The sequence below is a fragment of the Mustela putorius genome, unplaced genomic scaffold, assembly GCF_011764305.1.
Source record: "Mustela putorius furo isolate JIRA1106 unplaced genomic scaffold, ASM1176430v1.1 tig00003870_pilon_pilon_pilon, whole genome shotgun sequence".
Lineage (NCBI taxonomy): Eukaryota > Metazoa > Chordata > Mammalia > Carnivora > Mustelidae > Mustela > Mustela putorius.
In genome coordinates, this window is record NW_025422022.1 from 163,320 (window position 1) to 188,109 (window position 24,790).

General features: G+C 36.1%; 1 protein-coding gene across 1 annotated transcript; it reads left to right on the top strand.

The window, feature by feature from the left end:
- Window positions 1-17,589: 17,589 nt before the first annotated feature.
- Window positions 17,590-18,404, top strand: LOC101680673 (signal recognition particle 19 kDa protein-like). The gene is given in 2 exon segments (XM_045066977.1): window positions 17,590-17,623; window positions 17,626-18,404. Coding segments are annotated over 2 exon segments (432 nt in total). The 5' UTR covers window positions 17,590-17,604; the 3' UTR covers window positions 18,039-18,404.
- The last annotated feature ends 6,386 nt before the right edge of the window (window positions 18,405-24,790 follow it).

Below are 24,790 nucleotides of genomic sequence, written 5' to 3' on the forward strand. Positions count from 1 at the left end.
TTGTCTATGTTGCCCACCCCCATTCCACCTCCCTTCTGCCAACCACCAATTCCCGGTATTTATTTTTTTAATCTCTTTTTTCTCTGTTGATTTATTTTGTTTCTTAAATTCCACCTATGAGTGAAATCATATGGTATTTGTCTTTTTCTGACTTATTTCACTTAGTATTATACCTTTCAGGTCCATCCATGTTGTTGTAAATGGTAAAATTTCATTTTTTGTAGCTGAGTAATATTCCTGTGTGTGTATGTGTGTGTGTGTGTGTGTGTGTGTGTGTGTGATGTTTTCTTTTTCCAGTCATCTAATCATGGACACTTGTGTTGCCTTTATATGTTACCTATTATAAATAATGCTGCAATAAACATAGGGATGCATATATCTTTCTGAGTTAGTGTTTCCATTTTATTTGGATAAATACCCAGTAGTAGAATTACTAGATTATATGGTAATTCAATTTTTAATTTTTTGAGGAATCTCCACAATACTTTCCAGAGTGGCTAACACCAATTTTCATTCCTACTGAGAGTGCATAAGTCATCTTTTTTCTCTACATCCTTGCCAACACTTTTTATTTATTTATTTATTTTTAAATTCTAACCATTCTGATAGTATAAGTTGATAACTTATTATGGTTTTGATTGACATTTCCCTGATGATGAGTGACATTGAGCATCTTTTCATATGTCTGCTGGCCATCTGTATATCTTCTCTGGAAAAATGTCTATTCAGGTCCTCTCCCCATTTTTAATTGGATTATTTGTTTTTTTCTGGTGTTGAGTTTTATGTTTTTAATATTGTAGATGTTAAGCTCCTTTCAGATATATCATTTGCAAATGTCTCCTTCCATTTTGTGGGTTGCCTTTTTGCTTTATTGATGGTTTTCTTCACCACCAACAAAAGCTTTTTGTTTGTTTTGATATCATCCCAATAGTTAATTTGTACTTTTGATACTTTGCCTGAGGAGACACAGCTAGAAAAATGCTTCTATGGCCAATGTCAAGGAAATCACTGCCTATGTTTTCTTCTTGGAGTTTTATGGTTTCAGGTCTCACATTTGGGTTTTTTATCCATCTTGAGTTTAATTTTGTGTATGTCATAAGAAAGTGGTCCAGTTTCATTTTTGTTGCTTGTAGCTGTCCTGTTTACCCAGCACTAGTTATTGAAAAAATTCTTTTCCCCAATGTATATTCTTGTCTCCTTGGTCATAAATTAATTGACCATATAAATGTAGGTTTATTTCTGGACACTGTTTTGCTTCCTTATCATTCATACATTCTTTGGAGTAGCGCTTTCAATTTCCCTCAAGAATTTTTCGTTTATATTCACAACTTTGTTTGGTTAAGACACCTCGCTTTAGGCCCTTGTCAGCTTTTCCTCACTAAGCTTAACCATTTCTAGCTTTTGATTTTAAATGTGAGATTTGTGACTCTTCCTTTCACTTGAACATATAGAGAATGCTGTAGGGTTATCATTGGCCTAATTTCAATATTGCTATGTCTCAGTGCTATGGCGGCCTGAGGGGGAGAGGGATGGGAGAACAGCTGGCCAGTGGAGCTATCGAACGCACGCAACCTTTATCAGTTAAGTTCACTCTTAGGAGGATGTGGTTCATGGTGTCCCAAAATGATTACAATAGTGACATCAAAGGTCACTGATCACAGATCATGATAACAAATAAAATAATAATGAAAGACTTTGCAATATTGTGTGAATTACCAAGATGTAACCCAGAGACACAAAGTTGGCAAATGCTATTGGAAGAATGGCTCTGAGAGAGCTTCTTGTCTCAGGGATGCCACAAACCTTCAATTTGTACAAAATGTAATATTTGTGAATGGTAATAAAGCAAAAAGCAAGCAAACAATGGTATGCTTATTACAGCTACACCAGCAGTTAAGGCTTCAACGTATGAATTTGTTGGGGGGATACAAACATTCAGTTCACAACAGCATCTCAGAGGTGGTTCAGCCTGGCCTTCTCCGAGCCCTCGGGCTGTGAAGGCTGAGCAGTGTTTCTGGCTCTGTAGAGTGGGTCTCAAGACCCACTGGTCTTGCTCATCAACCAGGCCTCTCAGGTCTTCTGATGCTCTTGGTTTCCTGACGTTCCATCTCCTCGAGGATGAACTAGCAGACAGGAGTAGGCACCAGACCATTAGTCTCATTTAGCCTCATTATGTGCGTCTCTCATTTATGTCTCTCCTCCTGGGCTCCGTAAGTTGCATAACAACTTACGCAAAATGCTGTGTTGGAGGAGAGAGACAGGGTGGACCAGCCACAGATGCCTGCCACAGCTCACCTCAGGCCTCTCTGCTCCAAGTGAAAGTGCTGTGAGTAATGAACACACAGGGTTGTGTGACCGCTAAAGAAAATGATGTATATGTAATAGTGGCAAATTTAATGTTCTGATTAAATACATGAAGAATAGGAGAATATTTCATTATTAATGGATGTGTTTTCCACTGACCTCTCCCAAAATTCCCCATCACCTGTGACATCTCTTCCCACACTCCCTCTCCCAACATCCCTGCTAAAAGATGGGATTTTCTCCCATTTTCCCCATCCCCTTTTTCCTCACTGACATAGCAGAGAACAAAGAACAAAAGAGGCAAATGCTGGGATCTTTCCTTTCTTATGAAATGCATCCATTTGTTAAAATATTCATACACTAGAAAAACACATTTATAGTGAAAAGTAAGTCTCCCCCACTGCCCCCTGTTCTCCAGCCACCCAGTTTCTCCACCCAGAAGCTCTGCTACCAGCTTGTTACTTGAAGTATTCTAGGGATAGGCCACAGATGCATCTTTTCCTCTTCTCTTGCTAAATTGTTAGCACACCGGACATATTATTTGTCTACACCTTGCCTTTATTTTTTATTTTTTATTATTATTATTTTTTTATCTGAGGATATGTTTCTAAGATGGTTTATGTCAGTACACAGATACCTTTTTTAAGTGGTAAAGTCTTCCCTTGAGCTGGTTACATTATTTTGCTATTACAAGCAATCTGCCATTATCTTTGTATGCACTTAATTTTACATGTGCTTGACTCTATGTGTAGAATAAATATCTGAAATGGAATTGCTGAGTCAAAAAGATTATGCACTTTTAACTTTCCCAGATATATCCAGATGTCCTCCTCTGAAGCTCTGTCTGTATGAATTGATACTAACAGCAGCAATATATGAGAATTTCTCTTCCCCTACATTCTCACCAAGCAGGGTGTTATCTATGATTTTTATCTTTGCCACATTCATAAGGAAAACGAATCTTGGTGTAGTTTTAATTATCATTTATCTTGCTTTGAATGAGATTGGGTATCTTTTTGTATGTTTAAGAGCCACATATATACTTAGGAGAATTCTTATAGTAATAGTCTTTGCCTGTTTTTTTTCTTTTCATCAGTCTGTTGATCTTTTCTAATTGTTTTGTGGGAGCTCTTTATGCATTAGGGAAATTAATCCCTGTGTTATGAGTTACAAATGTTTCCCCCAGATTGTTGTTCAGAATTTTTATTTTGTTTGTGAAAGGTTTTTTCTGGGCATAAACATTTTGTATTTAATAAAATTTAGCAATCTTTTCTTTTTTGGTTTCTGGGTTTGTTGGGTATTTAAATAAGACTTTCTTATTCTGAGATTTAAAAAAAAATTATCCTCTATATTTTTTAGTATTTTTGACATGATTTTTTCATATTTAAACCCATAATTTGCCTAAAATAATTTTGCTATGATGTATAAGACAGTTATTAACAAATAATTATAGTTTTAACAAATAATTGTTTATTGCTCTTATTAAAGAATAATCTATCTTTTCTCCACTGATTCTAAGTGCTACATTTTCCAAACACTGTATTTCTGTAATTTTTTGCTCTATTTTGGGGTATTCTACTGTTTTACTAATCTATACATTTATGTGCCATATTATAATTAATATGTTTCAATGTTAAGGCAGGATAATTTTTTAAAAATTTTTAAAAAGATTTTATTTAATTATTTGACAGAGAGAGAGACAGTGAGAGAGAGCACACAAGCAAGGGCAGTGGGAAAGGGAGTAGCAAGCAGGGAGTGGCAAGCAGGGAGCCCAATGCAGGGCTTGATCCCAGGACTCCAGGATCATGACCTGAGCCCAAGGCAGATGCGCAAACGACTGAGCCATCCAAGCACCCCTAGTTGTGCTAATTCTTGCTTATAACTCTTGGCTATGCTTGTTTTTCACTTAATTTAAAAAATTAATTTATTTAGTACAAAGTATCCTCTTGGTATTTTTATTGAGACCATATTAAATTTAGAGATTAATTTAGGGAAATGCCTTTTTATTTGTTCACGTCTTTATTCTGTCCTTCAGCATCATTTAGGTCCTGCAAATTTCTTATTCATTATATTTTTGATATATTTTATTACTTTCACAAATGAGGTCTTTTTTTTCGTCATACTTTTAAAACCTGCTTATTATAGAAATTTTCTATTCAGCCACTTTGTTGAGTTTTATTATTGTTTATAATAATTTTAGATTAACTCTGTTAGGTTTCCTAGTAAGATAACAATATCATCTGCAAATGAAAATTATACTTTCCATTTTCCAATGTTTATGTCTCTATTTCTTTTTCTTATCTAATTGAATTTCCAATGTCTATAGAACAATTCTAAATAATAATGATGATAAAGGACATCTATTGTTTTTGCATCTTCTTACAAAGGAATCTCCTTATCAAAGAATTCATCTCCTCCTAAATTATTATTTTTTTAAGATTTATTTATTTACTTGAGAGGGAGAGAGGAAATGAGTGGGGGAGAGCCAGAGGGAGAGGTAGAAGGGAAATCTCACGCAGACCCCCTACTGAGCATGTCCCCTGAGGCAGGGCTTGCTCTCATCTCCCTGAGACAATGACCTGAGTGGAAACCAAGAGTTGGATGCGCAACTGACTGAGCCACCCAAGCAACCCCTAAATTATTGTTTTTAAAATCAAGAATGGGTTTAGGATTTTACCAATTTTTAATTTTCTATGGAGATCATATAATTTTTTTTTCTTTTGATATTTTATGTGGTGAATAATATTAATAGATTTCCTACTATTGAACCATCGTTAAATTCTTGGGGTAAACCTACTTGGTTGTGGCCCATTATTCTTTCAGTATTTTTTGGATTCTATTTCCTATTTGAGAAGTAAGAATTAATTTTTATAAGATTGATCTCTAGAAACCTGGCCTCTTAAAAAAAAAAAAAAAAGAAGAAGCTTCTCTTTCAAGCTGCCTGGAAAATAGCTACAGTACAATGTATAAGGCATAAATTCTGGTCAACTGCAAGGCCCATATCCTGCCTCCTGATCATAGGGGCTGGCATTTCCCCAAACCTGAATGCTGATATGCCATATCTTGCTGTTACCTTGTTCCTTCATATAGTCCTAGCTGCAAGGTTTGAACTCCAATTCCTTTCTCACCAGAGGAGGGTCTAATGTTTCCCCAATCCAATTCATGAACTTGACAGGTTAGAACTGAAGGCAAGGTTCCACTGCACCATACTGATATTGCATCTTGGTCCCAATCACACCAGGCAAGGGAAGGATGCTTATTTAGTAATGTGGCATATAAGCCCCTCAGCCCAGGAGTCACCTGCCCTGGAGGGTCACCTCTGGCTCTGCCAGAGACCCAGGCAGTACTGTAGAGTGTGACGGACAACAAAGGACCTCACATTCACTGCAGATGCTATCTCAGTGTCTCCAGGACACACTGGTTCAGCAAAGCCATTTGCCCTGTTTGTACAGCTTTGTGTCGTGTTTCTCCATTGGTACTCATATGTGAAACAAGCCTGTAGTTTTCTGTTATGTGATAATGTTTGGGAAGATTCCCTAGCAATGTTATGCTACTTGTATAAAAAGAATATGAATGCTCTGAAAACAGATTATATAGATTTGGTAGAAATATGTGAAACTGCTCTGATTTGGTGAATTTTAAGGTACAAATGTGCATTAATTTTATGTCTTCTATGTTAACTGATATGAGTGGATATTTCAGTTTTGGGTTTTTTTTGATAATACACATTTATTTTTATGAAGTTTTGAAATAAGTTTCCTATAATTTAAAAAATTTGGGGCACCTGGATGAGTTAGTTGGTCGAGTGTCCAACTCTTGATTTCAGGGTCATGAGTGTAAGCCCCACATTGAGTGCAGAGGTTACTTAACTTTTTTAAAAAAATTATTCTGTGTTTACACTTGCATTTCCAATTTTTCATATTTGCATTTCTCCCCTCAAATGTATTTTGATTTAAGTTTTACCAAACCAACACATGGGTCAATTATTGGTATTACTGCTTTCTGGTTTTTAATTTATCCTTTATTTTTATTTGTACAAATTCCATCTTTCTGCTTTCCTTAAATACACTCTGTTGTTCCCACATTCTTACTCTGTATTTTGAATTTGAGTATCTTCCATATTCTTTGTTTATTAATATAAGCATCTAAAGCTACTATTTTCCTCTGGGCACTGCTTTCATTGTGCCTCATAGGACTGATACATGTTGCCTTATAAATATTTTGCTATTTTTATTTTTCAGTGACTGAAGAATTAAGGCTTTAAAAAATAGATAGTAGGTTTATTTGTGTTCTAGTTTCTACTTCTATTATTAATTTCTCATTTTATTGTATTATGATCAGAAAGTGTTATATCTACTTTTATTTTCGTGTTACTACTTTTTTAAATTGATTTTTTATTTATTTTCAGCATAACAGTATTCATTATTTTTTCACCACACCCAGTGCTCCATGCAATCCGTGCCCTCTATAATACCCACCACCTGGTACCACGACCTCCCACCCCCCCCCATCCCTGCAAAACCCTCAGATTGTTTTTCAGAGTCCATAGTCTCTCATGGTTCACCTCCCCTTCCAATTTCCTCCAACTCCCTTCTCCTCTCTAACTCCCTATGTCCTCCATGCTATTTGTTATGCTCCACAAATAAGTGAAACCATATGATAATTGACTCTCTCTGCTTGACTTATTTCACTCAGCATAATCTCTTCCAGTCCCATCGATGTTGCTACAAAAGTTGGGTATTCGTCCTTTCTGATGGAGGCATAATACTCCATAGTGTATATGGACCACATCTTCCTTATCCATTCATCCGTTGAAGGGCATCTTGGTTCTTTCCACAGTTTGGCGACTGTGGCCATTGCTGCTATAAACATTGGGGTACAGATGGCCCTTCTTTCACTACATCTGTATCTTTGGGGTAAATACCCAGTGATGTAATTGCAGGGTCATAGGGAAGTTCTATTTTTAATTTCTTGAGGAATCTCCACACTGTTCTCCAAAGAGACTGTACCAACTTGCATTCCCACCAACAGTGTGTATATCTACATTTTAATTTAGAAATATGTATTGAAGTCTTCTTTCTGGCTGACTAAATAAATTTTTATGACTACTACTAAGCCATTTGTAAAAAAGTTATTTTCTGATTTTAGGTTATAGAGTTTGATACATCGTAATTACTTCATTGCATTTAGATCTTCTGTGTGTGTGTGCATTTGTCCTTTTGATCTAAAATGGAGGGAACTTTCTACTATCAGTGGGTTCTGTGTATTTCTCTAGCATTTCCTATGGGTTCTACTCTGTGAATGTCAGTGCTTTGCTATACAGTGCATATTCATAACTATTGGGGATTGCCAACTCAATCATTACAAAGTGTGTTTCTTTGTGAACTCAATGCTCTTACCACTTTAGAGCATACACGTTTGCTCTTTTTTTTTTAATATCACAATTCTTCTGCAATCACAGACCAACCAAAGCCAAGTAAATACAAGACCTTGATTCTTTTTGATTTATGATAGGAGAACTAAAATTCCTGCTATAAAATAATGTCCTTTACCAGGTCTCCAAATGTAGCAGTACCTTTTAAAAATATTTTGTATTTGCACATATTTGAACCTCCCTTGACACACACACAAAAAAACAAAACAAAATTAAAAGGCTTAGAGGACATTACTCACTTCATTTTCTTCCTTCCTTCCTTCTTCCACTACACCCCCTTTTCCTCTCTGTTCTCACACCTTCTACCTCCTCTCTCTTGTCTTCTGACATATTGCTTGAAGAGATATGCTCTTTCTGAGGAACTACCCCCAAGCTCCTTCTCTTTCACAACTAAGAGCTTCTTGAAATGAAGGGCATTGTTGTATTACCACCACTGAATCCACTGATTCTTCAGTGTGAGCCCCCAGAACTAGGTAAGAGCCAAATGCCAGACATGAGCTCTTTAAACCCTGCCACTTGACATGTTCAACTTTTCACCCTTCAGAGTCTTTCACTTTTTTTTTTTTAAACTCTCACCAGTGCCACTCATTCCTATACATACATTTTATAAAGGCAGCAAAATCCAAATCTGACAGGTTATCTTATCTTTCCAGATCAGATGAGCTCAGAGCAACTTCTTGGCCCTGACATGTTATGCAAAGGCACAAAGCCAACTTTTGAAAGCACAAGTGGGGGAAATTTGGAAAAGAAAAGATGATGTGTCATAACTGCTAATATAACTTATGTTAATACATCTTTGGCTTGGGACCTGGTGGTTGAATTTTCTTATATGGCAGGCATGTATCAACACTGGATCTCAGGCAGTGGTCAGGAAGGACCAGGTAGCACTGGCTGATTTTAGTCTTATTTTCACCTTTCTGTTTCATAGAAAAAATGTGAGTATTCACCAGGGTACACAAATATTAGAGCAAGAGCACAAAAAATTCTAGGTTGCCCAAGAGTAAGTCATCTCACTATGGATTTTAAGCAAAATTGGTATTTTGGAGTTGATTATGGGAGTTTATGATTACTTGGCACCTATAAGGAAAATAATCTAATGTTTTCTAAACTATAAGTATTTGAGGATTACAGATGTTTTAGTATTTTATATGGGATGTTACATATTGGAATTTTTATTTCAGAAATTTTAGCAAGCTATTAAATTAAGAATGGATGAACATCCAGGTTATTTATTTTAAAAACTTGGAAATATGATTTCAGAGTCATTTGTTATTTTAACTCATAGAGAATCATAACAGTGTTACCAGGGGAAAGGAGAGGGCACAGGTCCTGTTTGTTTACTTATGTATAATGGCTGAATTTTGGAAATTACAAACCTGCAAGCTTGAACTCAATCCCCAGCAATGTTCTAGAACAGATCATTAAATTAATATTTGCCAATAGAGATCACCCATGGAAAAAGCAGACCTTGTCCTTTCTTTTTGTGTTGGGGTTTCACTGAAGAATTTAAACAAAGAATGAGCACTTCACATCAGAACTCCCACAAAACATCACATTCTCTTTTGATAACTGTCAAAGCCTAACCTGAATGAGGAAGATAGATGATTCCAAAATTGTTAAATATTTTTGCCCAAGTAATATCGGTAATGGCTCTTATCAACTGGAAGAGATTGCCTATCCTACTACGTAGGGGCCTGTTGCATTTGAGAAGCAGCACTCATTTCTTCATTCTTTTGCATGTGGATATCTGATTGTCATCACACCATGTGTTAAAATAATTTTCCTAACATTATTTGTTTTCCCATTACATTGTCTTGACATTCTTGTTGAAGGTCATTTGACCACATATAGAAAGGTTTACTTATGGGTTCTCTTATGCTATACCATTGGTCTATATGTCTGTCTTCATACCATTACCACACTGCTCTGATTATTGTGGCTTTGTAATATGTATTGAAATCAATAAGTATGATGTCTCCAACTTTGTTCTTTTTCAATATTATTTTGGCTTTTTGGGGTCGCTTGAGCTTCCATATAAATTTTAGGATTTTTTTTCTATTTCTGCAAAAAAACACCATTGGCATTTTATAGCAATTGCATTGAATCTGTAGATTGCTTTTATTTAAAGGACATTTTAACAATTTAAGTCTTAAGTCTAATGTCAACATATTAAGTTTTCCAGTCCATGAACACAAGAGGTCTTTTCATTTATTTTGCTCTTCTCTAATTTATTTTGGTGATGTTTGCAACTTTCAGTATACCAATCTTTAATTTCTAATGTTAAACTTATTACGTATTTTATTTTTTGATGTTATTATAAGTGGGAATGTTTTCTTGATTCCCTTTCCAGAATGTTCATTGTTAATGTATAGAAATTTAACTGATTTTTTAATAGAGTTATTTTGAACAGGGAAATTTTTTTTAAGATTTTATTTATTTATTTGACAGAGATCACAAGTAGGCAGAGAGGCAGGCAGAGAGAGAGGGGGAAGCAGGCTCCCTGCTGAGCAGAGAGCCTTATGCGGGGCTCGATCCCAAGATCCTGAGCCGAAGGCAGAGGCTTTAACCCACTGAGCCACCCAGGCACCCCTGAACAGGGAAATTTAAAAATTATTAACTAGTGAAAGGGAGATTACCTGCTAAGATTTAGAACCCTAAAGGATCTGTAAATAGTAGATATAAGGAATGCCACCATCTATAAGGCTGAGTCACAGTGCCCAAGGAAGGAATAAACTTAGATGATACTCCCCCTTCTCCAACAAAGGCACAGATTCAGATGTCATTGAGAAGGTAGGACACAGTCTCATAGATAACAGAGAAATTCACTGACAAATTTCAGATGGGGGAGAAGACTTACAAAGTGATACCAGGAAAACACTATGGAGGATGTGCATCTCTCCATCTTCTGCACAACACTGGCAACTGAGTTGTGAGGGCAAGATCAAATACCACAACCAAGAAGAGAAACCCCTTTCTCCTGCAGTGTCTTCAGCTAACCAAGCAGGGCATTGTGCCAGGAGAAAATCTGTAAAGACTGCTCCAGTATTGCAAGGCAGGCAAGGAATATATTTATATTTGAGGGGGCACAGTGATATCTGACACAGGAAATATTAGAAGGCTACTTTCATCAGACTTCATAGACTTTTACAAGGATTTTTGTTTACTAAGAGCAAGATAGGGAGCCTTTAGAGAGTTATGAGCAGAAAACTGACATTGTCTTATTTATGCTTTTAGTATGGTGATTCGGTCCTACTAGATTGAAAATGAACTGAAGGAAGGCAAATTGGAAGCACATTAGGAAACTATTGTAATAATGTTGTGATAAAAATTTAGCATGTTGTTTAAACATTTATGTCATGAAGTTATTCATATTGGAGCTATTATGAAATCTTGGCTAATTCTATCTATCACTGTTAATTCTAGGTCTAAATAAGGAATTAAAAGTATTTTTTTAAAGAACATTTTAAAAAAATCAACCATCATGAAATACATGTTAATTTTTCTATTAGGTGATCATAAGTATATTTTAACATAAATTCAAAATGAACCAAATGAGAGGGTTGGAAGATGGCAGTGGAGTAGGAGGACACTAGGTTTGCCTCATCCCATGGATACAACTAGATAACCATCAAATGACCTTAAATACCCCCAAATTGAACAAAAGATTGGCAGAACAAACTCCACAATGAAAGGTAGAAAAGCGGCCACATCAAAGTGAAAGTGGGAGATGCAGTTAGGTGGAGAAATGGATCACGGCTTCTGAAGTGGGGAAGGAGCTGCAGTCACAAAGAAGGGCACCCTGCAGGAACCAGGGCAACATCAACACTCACTGCCTAGTTTGCTTACACTGAACTGTGCCAACCCCATCCATGCTTTAATAGAACTCTCCTTTCCAGTATTGCTTGCCTCAGTCGCAGCCTGGCAGGCCTCTTCCCCTGGAAGATAAGCCCAATCCCCTACTCAACTGCGTCTCCCAATTTGGGAGTTTGGAGAGCCTCAGTTCTGGTGGTGGTGGCAAAAGGTCTCATTTTACAAGAAAATCAGAGCACACCTAGTTAAAATTCTCCATATTCAGGCCAAGGCCCAAATATTGCCCACAACAGGCATGGAGAGCCTCTTCAGACAAGTGGACTGAAGAAGAATCCACAACAAAACAACAGAGCACATTCAGCAACATTGGAGAAACTCCCAGAAGTGCTAGGCCCTTGACAACCAAGGACACTACACAGCAGGGCACCATAGGACCTCTTCTTCTTCTTCTTCTTCTTATTTTTTTTTTTTATTACAAGTAGATGGAGAGGCAGGCAGAGAGAGAGAGAAGCAGGCTCCCTGCCGAGCAGAGAGCTCGATGCGGGACTCGATCCCAGGACCCTGAGATCATGACCTGAGCTGAAGGCAGCGGCTTAACCCACTGAGCCACCCAGGCGCCCCCATAGGACCTCTTCTTAAGGCCATTACCCTTAAGAACAAGAGACATAGCAGACTTTTCTAACACAGAGGCACAGAGACTTAGACAAAATGAGAAGACAGAGAAAATATCCCAAATGAAGAACAAGACAAGGCCATGGCCAGAGATATAAGGAAAACAGATATAAGCAACATGTCTCATAGAGTATTTAAAGCAATAGTCATAGGGGTGCCCATGTGGCTTGGTCATTTAAGTGTCTGACTCTTGGTTTTGGGCTCAGGTCATGATCTCAGGGTCATAAAATTGAGCCCTCCATTGGGCTCCATGCTCAGCAGGGAGTCTGCTTGAGATTCTTTCCTTCTGCTGCTCCCCCCACTTGTGCTCTTTCTCTAAAATAAATAAATAAATCAATCTTTTTTTTTTTTTTTAAAGCAGTGATCATAAGGATACTCACTGGACATGAGAAAAGAGTGGAAGAATTGAATGAGCCCCTTAACCCAGAGTTAAGGAATAACATGACAGAGATAAAGGGCTCAATAAACAAAATGTGAAACACACTTGGTAGAATGAACAGCAGGCTGGAAGAAGCAGAGGAATGAATTAATGACCTAGAAGACAGAGTAATTGAAAGTAATCAAGCTGGACAGAAGAGAGAAAAAAATTATGAAAATAGCCTTAAGGAACTCAGTGACTCCATCAAATGAGTAACAATCACATTATAGGAGTCCCAGAAGAAGAAGAGAAAATGGGACAGAAAAGTTATTTGAAGAAATCATAGCTGAAAACTTCCCTAGTCTGAGGAAGAAAATAGACATCCAGATCCAGGAGACACACAGAACTACTATCAAAATCAACAAAAGAAGGCCAACACCAAGACATATTGTAATTAAGTTGGCAAAATATAGTTATAAAGAAAAAAATTTAAAGCAGCAAAACAAAAGAAGACAGTGACATACAAGAGAAAAATCCATAAGGCTAGCAGGGGATTTTTCAGCAGAAACTTTCCTTGCCATAGAGTGGCATGATATATTCAACAGCCAAATGGGAAAAATCTGCAGTCAACAATACTCTATCCAGCAAGGTTATCATTCAGAATACAAGGAGAGATAAAGAGTTTCCCAGACAAACAAAAAGTAAAGGAGTTCATGACCACCAAACCAGCCCTACAAGAAATAGTTAAGGAGACTCTTTGAGTGGAAAGGAAAGACCAAAAGTGACAGTGTGAAATTAGGAGACACAAAAACAGTAAAAATTAATATTTCTGTAAAAAATCAATCAAGGTGGCCTCTTTGTTTTGTTGACTATTTCCTTTCTTGTGCAGAAGCTTTTGATTTTGATGAAGTCCCAAAAGTTCATCTTCACTTTTGTTTCCATTGCCTTTGGAGACATATCTTAAAAGAAGTTGCTGTGGCTGATATCGAAGAGGTTACTGCCTATATTCTCCTCTAGGAGTCTAATGGATTCCAGTCTACGTTGAGGTCTTTAGGTCAGGTAATGTGAGGCCCCCAGTTTTATTTTTTTCAAAATTTCCTTAGGGATCCAGGGTCTCTTCTGATTCCATACAAATTTTTGGATTATTTGTTCCAGCTCTTTGAAAAATACCAGTGGAATTTTGATCAGAATGGCATTAAAAGTATAGATTGCTCTAGGCAGTATAGACATTTTAACAATGTTTATTCTTCCAATCCAAGAGCATGGAATGGTCTTCCATCTTTTTGTGTCTTCTTCGTTACCTGATTTCAAGCTTTACTACAAAGCTGTGATCACCAAGACAGTGTGGTACAGGCATAAAAACAGACACATAGACCAGTGGAACAGAGTAGAGAGCCCAGATATGGACCCTCAACTCTATGGGCAAATAATCTTTGATAAAACTGGAAAAAATATACAGTGGAAAAAAGACAGTCTCTTCAATAAATGGTGCTGGGAAAACTGGACAGCTATATGTAGAAGAATGAAACTCAACTATTCTCTTACACCATACACAAAGATAAACTCAAAATGGATAAAAGACCTCAATGTGAGACAGGAATCCATCAGAATCCTAGAGGAGAACATAGGCAGTAACCTCTTTGATATCAGCCACAGCAACTTCTTTCAAGATATGTCTCCAAAGGCAATGGAAACAAAAGTGAAGATGAACTTTTGGGACTTCATCAAGATCAAAAGCTTCTGCACAGCAAAGGAAACAGTCAATAAAACAAAGAGGCAACCCACGGAATGGGAGAAGATATTTGCAAATGACAGTACAGACAAAAGGTTGATATCCAGGATCTATAAAGTACTCCTCAAACTCAACACACACAAAACAGACAATCATATAAAAAAAATGGGCAGAAGATATGAACAAAAACTTCTCCAATGAAGACATACAATGGCTAACAGACACATGAAAATATGTTTATCATCACTAGCCATCAGGGAGATTCAAATTAAAACCACATTGAGATACCACCTTATACCAGTTAGAATGGCCAAAATTAGCAAGACAGGAAACAACATGTGTTGGAGGGGATGTGGAGAAAGGGGAACCCTCTTACACGGTTGGTGGGAATGCAAGTTGGTGCAGCCACTTTGGAGAACAGAGTGGAGATTCCTCAAGAAATTAAAAATAGAGCTACCCTATAACCCTGCAATTGCACTCCTGGGTATTTACCCCAAAGATACAGATGTAGTGAAAGAAGGGCCATCTGTACCCAAATGTTTATAGCAGCAATGGCCACAGTCGCCAAACTGTGGAAAGAACCAAGATGCCCTTCAACGGATGAATGGATAAGGAAGATGTGGTCCATATACACTTTGGAGTATTATGCCTCCATCAGAAAGGATGAATACCCAACTTGTGTAGCAACATGGACGGGACTAGAAAAGATTATGCTGAGTGAAATAAGACAAGCAAAGAGAGTCAATTACCATATGGTTTCAACTTATTTGTGGAGCATAACAAATAGCATGGAGGACAAGGGGAGTTAGAGAGGAGAAGGGAGTTGGGGTAAATTGGAAGGGGAGGTGAACCATGAAAGACTATGGACCCTGAAAAACAATCTGAGGGGTCTGAAGGGGCAGGGGATGGGAGGTTGGGGGAACCAGGTGGCGGGTATTGGAGAGGTCACAGATTGCATGGAGCACTGGTTGTGGCAAAAACATGATGGATGTTTTTGTAATTTATGTTTATGTAATTTATGCTGAAAATAAATTAAATTTATGTAATTTATGTTTATGTAATTTATGCTGAAAATAAATTAAAAAAAAATTTTTTTAAATCAATCAAGGAACTCACAAAACAAAAGGATTAACATATTACACCATGTACCTAAAACATGGGGGAGGAAAGGAGTAAAGAAAGACTTAAACTTAAGCAACCATCAACTTAATATAAACTGCTATATGTACAGAATGTTATATACAGACCCAATAGTAACCACAAACCAAAAACCACTAGTAAATATGCAAAGAATAAAGAGAAAGAAATCCATATATGTCACTAAACAACACCAGCAAACCATAAAAGAAAGAAAAGAAAGGATCAGAGGAAGTCTTCAGAAACAACCAAAAAACAAATAATAAAACGACAATCAATGCATATCTACCAATAATCACTTTGAATGTAAATTAACTAAACACACCAATCAAAAAACATAGGGTGACAGAAAGGATTAAAAAAAAAAAAGGCCCATCCAAAAGCTATGTGCAAAAGATATATTTTAGACCTAAAGACTCCAGCAGATTGAAAGTGAGGGAATGTAGAAACATCCATCATGCAAATCGATGTCAAATGAAAGCCAAAGTAGTAATACCTATATTGGGCAAAATAGATTTTAAAACATAGAATATGAAAAGCGACACCGAAGGACACTATATGATAATAAAGAGGACAATTCAACTAGAAAATATAACAACCATAAATATTTATGCACCCAACATAAAAGCAACCAAATATATAAAACAATTTATAACAAACATAAAGGAACTAATCAATAATAGTACAATGATAGTAGGGGACTTTAACACCCCATTTATATCAATGAACAGATCATCTAACAGAAAATCAACAGGGAAAAAAATGACTTTGAAGGACACACTGAACCAGATCGATTTAACTGATATATTCAGAACATTCTAAAACAGAAGTGCACATGGAACATTCTCCAGAATAGATCACATATTAGGCCACAAAAGAAGCCTCAAAAAATTCAAAAAGATCAAAACTATACCATTTATCTTTTCTGATCACAATGCTATGAAATTAGAAGTCAACCACAAGGAAAAATCTGGAAAGACCACAAATACATGGAGGTTAAATAACATGTTACCAAACAATGAACAGTCAACCAGGAAGTCAAAGAGGATACAAACAAACAAACAAACAGAAATACATGGAAACAAATGAAAATGAAAACACAATGGCCCAAAACTTTTGGGATGAAGCAAAAGCAGTTCTAAGAAAGAAGCTTATAGCAATACAGGTCTACCTCAAGAAGCAAGAAAAATATCAAATAAACAACCTAACCTTACATTGAAGGGAGCTAGAAAAAGAACACTGAATGAAACCTAAAACCAGCAAAATGAAGGAAATAATAAAGATTAGAGTAGAAATAAATGATGAAGAAAATAGAAGAATAGAACAGATCAGTGAAACCAGGAGCTGGTTTCAAATAAATTCAAAAATTAATACAATTGATAAATCTTTAGCCAGACTTATCAAGAAAAAAAGAGGAAGTACTCAAAAAACAAAATCACCAATGAGAGAGGGGAAAACAACAACAGAGACACAAACAATTATAGGGGAATATTATGTAAACAATATGCCAACAAATTGGACAACGAAGAAGAAATGGATAAATTCCTAGACACATATTAACTACCAAAACTGAAACAAGAAGAAATGGAAAATTTGAACAAATAATAACCAGCAAAGAAATTGAATCAATAATAAAAACACTTCCATCAAACAAAAGTCCAGGAACAGATGGCCAGTTCTACCAAACATTTAAAGAAGACTTAAAATCTATTCTTCTCTATCTTAAAAACAGAAGGGGAAAGAGAACTTCAAACTCATTCTATGAGGCCAGCACTACCCTGACACCAAAACCAGATAAAGACACTACAGGAAAAGAGAACAGGCCAATAGCCCTGATGAACATATATGCAAACACCCTCAACAAAAATACTAGTCAACCAAATCCAACAAGACATTAAACAAATTATTCACTATGATCAGTGGGGTTTATTCAGGTTGCAAAAGTGGTTCAATATTGGCAAATCAATCAACACAATACATCACATCAATAAGAGAAAGGATAAAAATCACATGATCATTTCAATAGATGCAAAAAAAATCATTTGAGGGGCGGGACTTCCGCCGGAAGCCGGCGTGGTCCGGAAAATCTCAGAACCGAGTTCCCGCTCGTCTTTCTCCTAGAGGCCCTCGGTGGGCGCTCTGTGGGCCTGGGTGAAGATGGCCTGTGCAGCCGCACGGTCCCCGCCGACCAAGACAGGTTCATTTGTATCTATCCTGCTTATTTAAATAACAAGAAGACCATCGCGGAGGGGAGGCGAATTCCCATAAGTAAGGCTGTTGAAAATCCTACAGCTACTGAGATTCAAGATGTGTGCTCAGCAGTTGGACTTAATGTATTCCTTGAGAAAAATAAAATGTACTCTAGAGAGTGGAATCGTGATGTTCAGTACAGGGGCAGAGTCCGGGTCCAGCTGAAACAGGAAGACGGCAGCCTCTGTCTTGTACAGTTCCCGTCACGTAAGTCTGTAATGTTGTATGTAGCAGAAATGATACCTAAACTAAAAACAAGGACACAAAAAACGGGAGGTGGTGACCAAAGTCTTCAGCAAGGAGAGGGAAGTAAAAAAGGGAAAGGAAAGAAGAAGAAGTGACCAGATTTGAGAGTCAAGTCGGTGGTGCTACTGTGAGAGATAGTGAATGAAAGCTTCTAACTTACTTAAATCTTAGAGAAATTGAAGCTTTTTATTTGCATCATTTAACCGAACTGTGGACATCTCTGCCTCCCAGCTTCAGCATCAGAGTTGACAATGAAATAAATTTATATCAGAAGTTTGCATCTAGCTCTTATGCAGTATAAAAGAATTTTTTTTTGCTTTTCAACACAGAGTTTTTGTGGAAGAAAGAAGCATATTTTTTAATGGACAGTGGACTCTGCCATAAGTTACATGAAATCCTGTATCTGTCCTGTGTGTAAACATGTTTCAGAAAAATGAGTTTAAATAAAGATTTGAAATACACATTTTCTTCAACTTTTAAGTTAATGAAATAAAATTTGAAACTGAAAAAAAAAATCATTTGACAAAGAACAACATCCCTTCATGATAAAAATGCTTAACAAGGTAGGTTTAGAGGGAATAATACCTCAACATAATAAAGGCCATTTATGAAATATCCACAGCTAACATCCTCAAGGGGGAAAAACTGAGAGCTTTTTCCCTAAGATCAGGAAAAAAGAAGTATGTCTACTCTCACCACATCTATTCAACATGGTAATGGAAGTCCTACTGGTAGCAATCAGACAACAAAAAGAAATAAAAGGGTTCCAAATCAGTAAGGAAGAAGTAACACTCACTATTTGCTGATGACACAATACTATATACAGAAGTGGATAATGAACGACTCTACCGAAAAACTTCTAGAACTGACGAATGAATTCAATAAAGTTGCAGGATACAAAAAGCAATACAGAAATTGTTGCATTTTTGTACACCAATAATGAAACCACAGAAAGAGAAATTAAGAAAACAATCCCATTTACAATTGTACCTGATATAAGAGACATAGGAATAAACCTAACCAAAGAGGCAAAAGACCTGTACTCTGAAAACTATAAAACACTGATGAAAGAAATTGAAGATGACACAAAGAGATAGGATATTCTATGCTCATGGGTTGGAAGAAAAATATTGATAAATATTTTAAAAGTTATCTCACATTTAATGCAATTTCTATCAAAATACCAGTAGAATTTGTTAGAGAATTAGAACAAACAACCCTAAAATTTGTATGGAACCACAAAAGATCCAGAATAGCCAAGGCAATTGTGACATAGAGAAGCAAAGCTAGAGCCATCATAGTTCCAGACCTCAGGTTATATTAAAAAGTTGTAGTAATCAAAATGTATGGTACTGGCACAAAAATAGATAAGTCAATGGAACAGAATAGAAAGCCCAGAAATAATCCCACAACTACATGGTCAATTAATCTTCAACAAAGCAAAAAAGAATATTCAATGCGAAAAACACAATCTCTTCAACAAATGATGTTGGGAAAACTGGACAGCAACATGCAAAAGAAAGAAGCTGGAACACTTCACTATACCACACACAAAAATAAATTCAAAATGGATTAAAGACCTAAAGGTGAGACAAGAAACTATAAAAATTCTAGAAAAGAGCACAGGCAGTAACTTCTTTTAAATTGGCTATAGCAACTTCTTTCTAGATATGTCTCCTGAAGCAAAGAAAACAGGAAAAAAAATAAACTACTCGAACTTCATCAAAATAATAAGCTTTCGCACAGCAAAAGAAATAGTCAACAAAAACTAAAAGGCAACGTATGGAATGGGAGAGATATTTGCCAATCACATATTCATTAAAGGATTAGTATACAAAATATATAAAGAAAATAATCCAGTTAAAAGATGGACAGAAGACATGAATAGACGTTTCTCCACAGAAAACATACAGACCAGCAACAGACACATTAAAAGATGTTCATTATGACTTACCATCAGGGAAATGCAAATCAAAACTACAATGAGATATCACCTCACACCTGTCAGAATGGTTAAAATCAACAACCCATGAAAGAACAGGTATTGGCAAGGATGTGGAGGAAAGGGAACCCCATGCACTGTTGGTGGGAATGCAAACTGGTGTAGCCACTCTGGGAAAACAGTATAGAGGTTACCACAAAGTCAAAAGTAGAACTACTCTATGATCTAGCAATTGTACTACTGGATATTTACCCACAAAATACAAAAACACGAATCTAAAAGTATACATGCACCCCTACATTTATAGCAATGTTATTTACAATATCAAAATAATGGAAGCAGCCCAAATGTTTGTCAATTAATGAATAGATGAAGAAGATGTGATATATATGTATATATACATATATATGTGTACATATTCATATATATATATACACACACACAGTAAATTATTCAGTCATAAAAAGAATGAAATCTTGCCATTTGCAATAACATGGATTAAGCTAGAGACATAAGTCAGCCAGAAAAAGACAAATAGCACATGTTTTCACTCATATGTGGAATTAAGGAAACAAGAGTAACCAACAAAGGGGAAAAAGAGAGAGAGAAATCAAGAAAAAGATTCAACTATCGAGAACAAACTGATGATTACCAGAGGGGAGGCAGGTGGGGGGATGGGTGAAATAGACGATAGGGATTGAGAAGGGCACTTGTGATGAGCACTGGATAATGTATGGAATTGTTGAATCCCTATATTGTACACTTAAAACTAATATAACAGTGTATGTTAACTAACTGAAATTAAAACTAAAACTTAAAAAACATGTTTGCTAAAATTAAAAAAATGGAACAAAATGAAACATTTACCCAGAGTTTTGATTTTCTTAAATAAGTGACTCCTTAATGTAATCATTTTGATTAATAACAAATTCACATAGTTTTCAAAATCAAAGAAATGAAAATATTTAGCAACAAAAGAAAATTAAATAAGTGGATGACATCAAACCAAAAACTTCTGCACAAAATGAAAAGGCAACCTATGGAGTAGAAGAAAATATTTGCAAACCACATACCTGAGAAGGGGTTAATATCCAAAAAATATAAGGAACTCGTAGTAAAACAGTAAAGCAGTAAAACAAGAAATTCAATTAAAAACTGGGCAAAGGGCCTGTATAGACATTTTGTCCAAAGATGATATTCTAATGACCAACTGCTACATGGAAAAGTGTTCAACAACACTAATCATCAGGGAAATATAATTCAAAGACACAAAGAAATAACATCTCACACCTGTTAGAATGGGTATGCTCCAAAAGACAAGGGATAACAAGTGCTGGCAAGGATGTGGAGAAAAGGGAACACTGTGCACTGTTGGTGGGAATGTAAACTGGTATAGTCACTGTGGAAAACAGTATGGAGTTCCTCAAAAAATTGAAAACATAATTTTCATATGATCTGACAGTCTCATTCTGGGCATATATCTAAAGGAAATGAAATCACCATCTTGAAGAGATACCTGTGTGCACATGTTCATTGCAGCATTATTTATAATAGTCACAGATTGGAAACAACCCAAGTGTTCACTGATGAATGAATAGTAAGAAGTAGTAAAAAAAAAAAATGTAAAAAATGTGGTAAGAAATGCACACACACACACACACACACACACACACACGGTATATTATTTAGCCATAAAAAAAAAAAGAAATCCTGTCATTTGTGACCATATGTATAAACCTTGAGCGCATTATGTATTATTCCCAGACAGAGAAAAGCAAATACTATATGATCTCAAACATAAGTGGAATCTAAACAAAACAAAACAAAACAAGAAAACCAAATGCTTAGAAACCAAAAACAGATTTGTGGCTGCCAGAGGTGGGGTGTGGTGTGGTGTGGAAGAACGGGTGAGAGAGCTCAAAGGGTACAAAATTCCAGCTGTACCGTGAGTAAGTTCTGGGGATGTAATGTACAGCATAGTGACTATAATGAACAATACTGTGTTGTATACTTGAATGTTGCTTGAATGTATACTTGAATGTAGATTTTAAAAGTTCTCACCACATACACAACAAAAAATTGTAACTGTGGGAGGGGATGGATATGATAAGTAACCTTATTGTGGTAACCATTGTACAATACATACATATTTCAACGTATATCTTAGACTTACACAATGTTATATGTCAAATCATATCTTGATAAAGATGGAAGAAAATAAAAGAAATGAAAAGATATATAGTAAAAAGTATTCCTCCTGATTTTTTGCTACCCATCCCATTCCCATAAAGCTTTTGTTTCTTGTGCATCTTTCCAGAGTTGTTTTTTTTTTTTAAGATTTTATTTATGTATTTATTTGTCAGTGAGAGAGAGAGAGAGAGCACACAAGCAGGCTGGGTGGCAGGCAGAGGTGGAGAGAAAAACAGACTCCCTGCCAAGCAAGGAGCCTGATGAGGGATTCGATTCCAAGACCCTGGGATCTTGACCTGAGCTGAAGGCAGTGGCCTAAACGACTGAGCCACCCAGCCATCCCCAGAGTTTTTAATTATAAATATTAACAAACACAAATATATATTCTTCTTTCTCCTTCTATTCCTACAGAAAAAGAACACAATATACATTCAGCTTTTTCACCCGTTCTTTCTTTCTTTGTTTTTTAAATTAACTTATAATGTATTATTTGTTTCAGGGTACAGGTGTGATTCATCAGTCTTACACAATTCGCAGAGGTCATCACAGCATATACCCTCCCCAATGTCCATCACCCAGCCACCCTATCCTTCCCACTCTTCTCCCTTCCAATAACCTTCAGTTTGTTTCCTGAGATTAAGAGTCTCTTATGGTTTGTTTCCCTCTCCAGTTTTGTCTTGTTTTATATTTCCCTCCCTTCTCCTATGATCCTTTCTCTTGTTTCTCAAATTCCACAGATCAGTGAGATCATATGATAATTGTCTTTCTCTGATTGATTTATTTCAGTTAGCATAATACCCTCTAGTTCCATCCATGTTGTTGCAAATTACAAGATTTCTTTTTTTGATGGCTGCATAATATAATATTCCATTGTATATATGTGTACACCACATATTCTTATCCATTCATCTGTTGATGGACATCTAGGCTCTTTCCATAGTTTGGCTATTGTGGACGTTGCTGCTATAAACATCGGCGTGCACATGCCCTTTCGGATCACTACATTTGTATCTTTAGGGTAAATATGTAGTAGTGCAATGCTGGGTTCACCTGTTCTTTCACGAAATTATTTATCTGGAGATTTTTCCATATTAGTATATAGAAAACCTCCTCATTTTCTCCCCCAAATAACTGCATGTTTCATATTTTATTTAAATATTCTCATTAGTAAATAGTCCCATTAGTAAAGGGATATTTGGGGTGTTTCCAATTTTTTATTATTATAAACAATGCTGCAATGGAAAATCTTGAAAATATGTCATTTTGCATATATGCAAGTGTATCTGTAGCATAAAATTAGAGGAAATTAATGAGTTAAAAGGTAATGTGAATTTATAATTTTGATAGTTATTGCCAAATAGCTGATCATTGAGTTTGTAGCAGTTTACACTCCCATCAGCAATGTATGGGGAAGGCCTGTTTCCCTGCAGCTTCACCAATGGGAAGTATTAACAATTTTTGGATTTTTGCGAGTGTGATTGATTAAAATGTGATATCTCAATAGATTTTAATTTTAATTTGCATTTTTTTAGACCTAGTACAGTGAACATCTTTTCATATTTATAAGGGACAATTATATTTTGTTTTCTGTGGCTTGTCTATTCCTATCCTTTGCCCATTTTTCTATTATATTTGTTGGTATTGGCTCTGTGTTTTTAACCCAACTGAGAAATGTTAAGCACTATAATTTATTTTGGGTCTAAAAAATACCATTGCATTTTTAATGTTGTAAAACTTACAATAAGCCTGCCATTTAAATACTAGTAAATATGTCTTATTATACTACAAAATAGTTTCTTTGTTCAGAGGCTGAAATTAGAAATTTCAAACATAGCTCATATATATGTGTGTGCGTATAATGATGTCCTTCTTATATAGTCACATGAGGCCATAAAACCTTACTCCAAAAAGGGAAATCAAACTCAAATGAGGTCTCTGGAATACAGCTATTCTGAGGCTTAAAAGTAAGGTCTCAGATTAGTCTAAGCATTGCTCACACTGAAGGGGATAACATTTCTAATTATTTTAAGCCCCTATGTTGAACAGTTTCCAGTCTAAATCATTAATATCAAACCAGATTTCTGCATCAGCTATTTGGATGGTGCACAGTGCATTATATCTATATTAAATTCCATTTTATTAATAATTTTTAAAAACATAATAGACATCATGAAATAAAATGTGAGAGCTGTCATCTTGTCAAATCCCCTCATTTTACATGGGCCATTAAAAGGGGTCTTAACTTTTACCCCTCCCTCTGTTTTTCTTCACTTTTTAAGTGCTTTCAGTGCTTATCTTCATATCTGGTTACAAGATAAGTCCACCCAATTTTGTGTTGCATGTTGCTATACAGATTTAAGTATACACAGTCTTTCTTGCCTAGTTCTTGGCTACTCCAAATTTTAATCATCATCAGAAAAAATTCTCCAAGACTTAAAAGTTCTCTTTTTTTTAAGTTGATAGGATTCAATTTTCCCATGGGTCAATTAAGGATTTTTGATTAGAAGTCCTTTGCAGTTCCCAAAGACCCAACCATCTGTGACTCTGAGAGAATAGGAAGGTGGGATGATGGATTCCTCCATTTTCCCCAAGGAAAGGGCTGCCCTGCTTTGGGGCAAAGGTAATATTTCTGCATAGCTTTGTTATGTTCTATTTCCTGAAGTCATAACAGTCTGGGTTCCAATTACATTCCTAGAATAATGAGCCTATTACAGT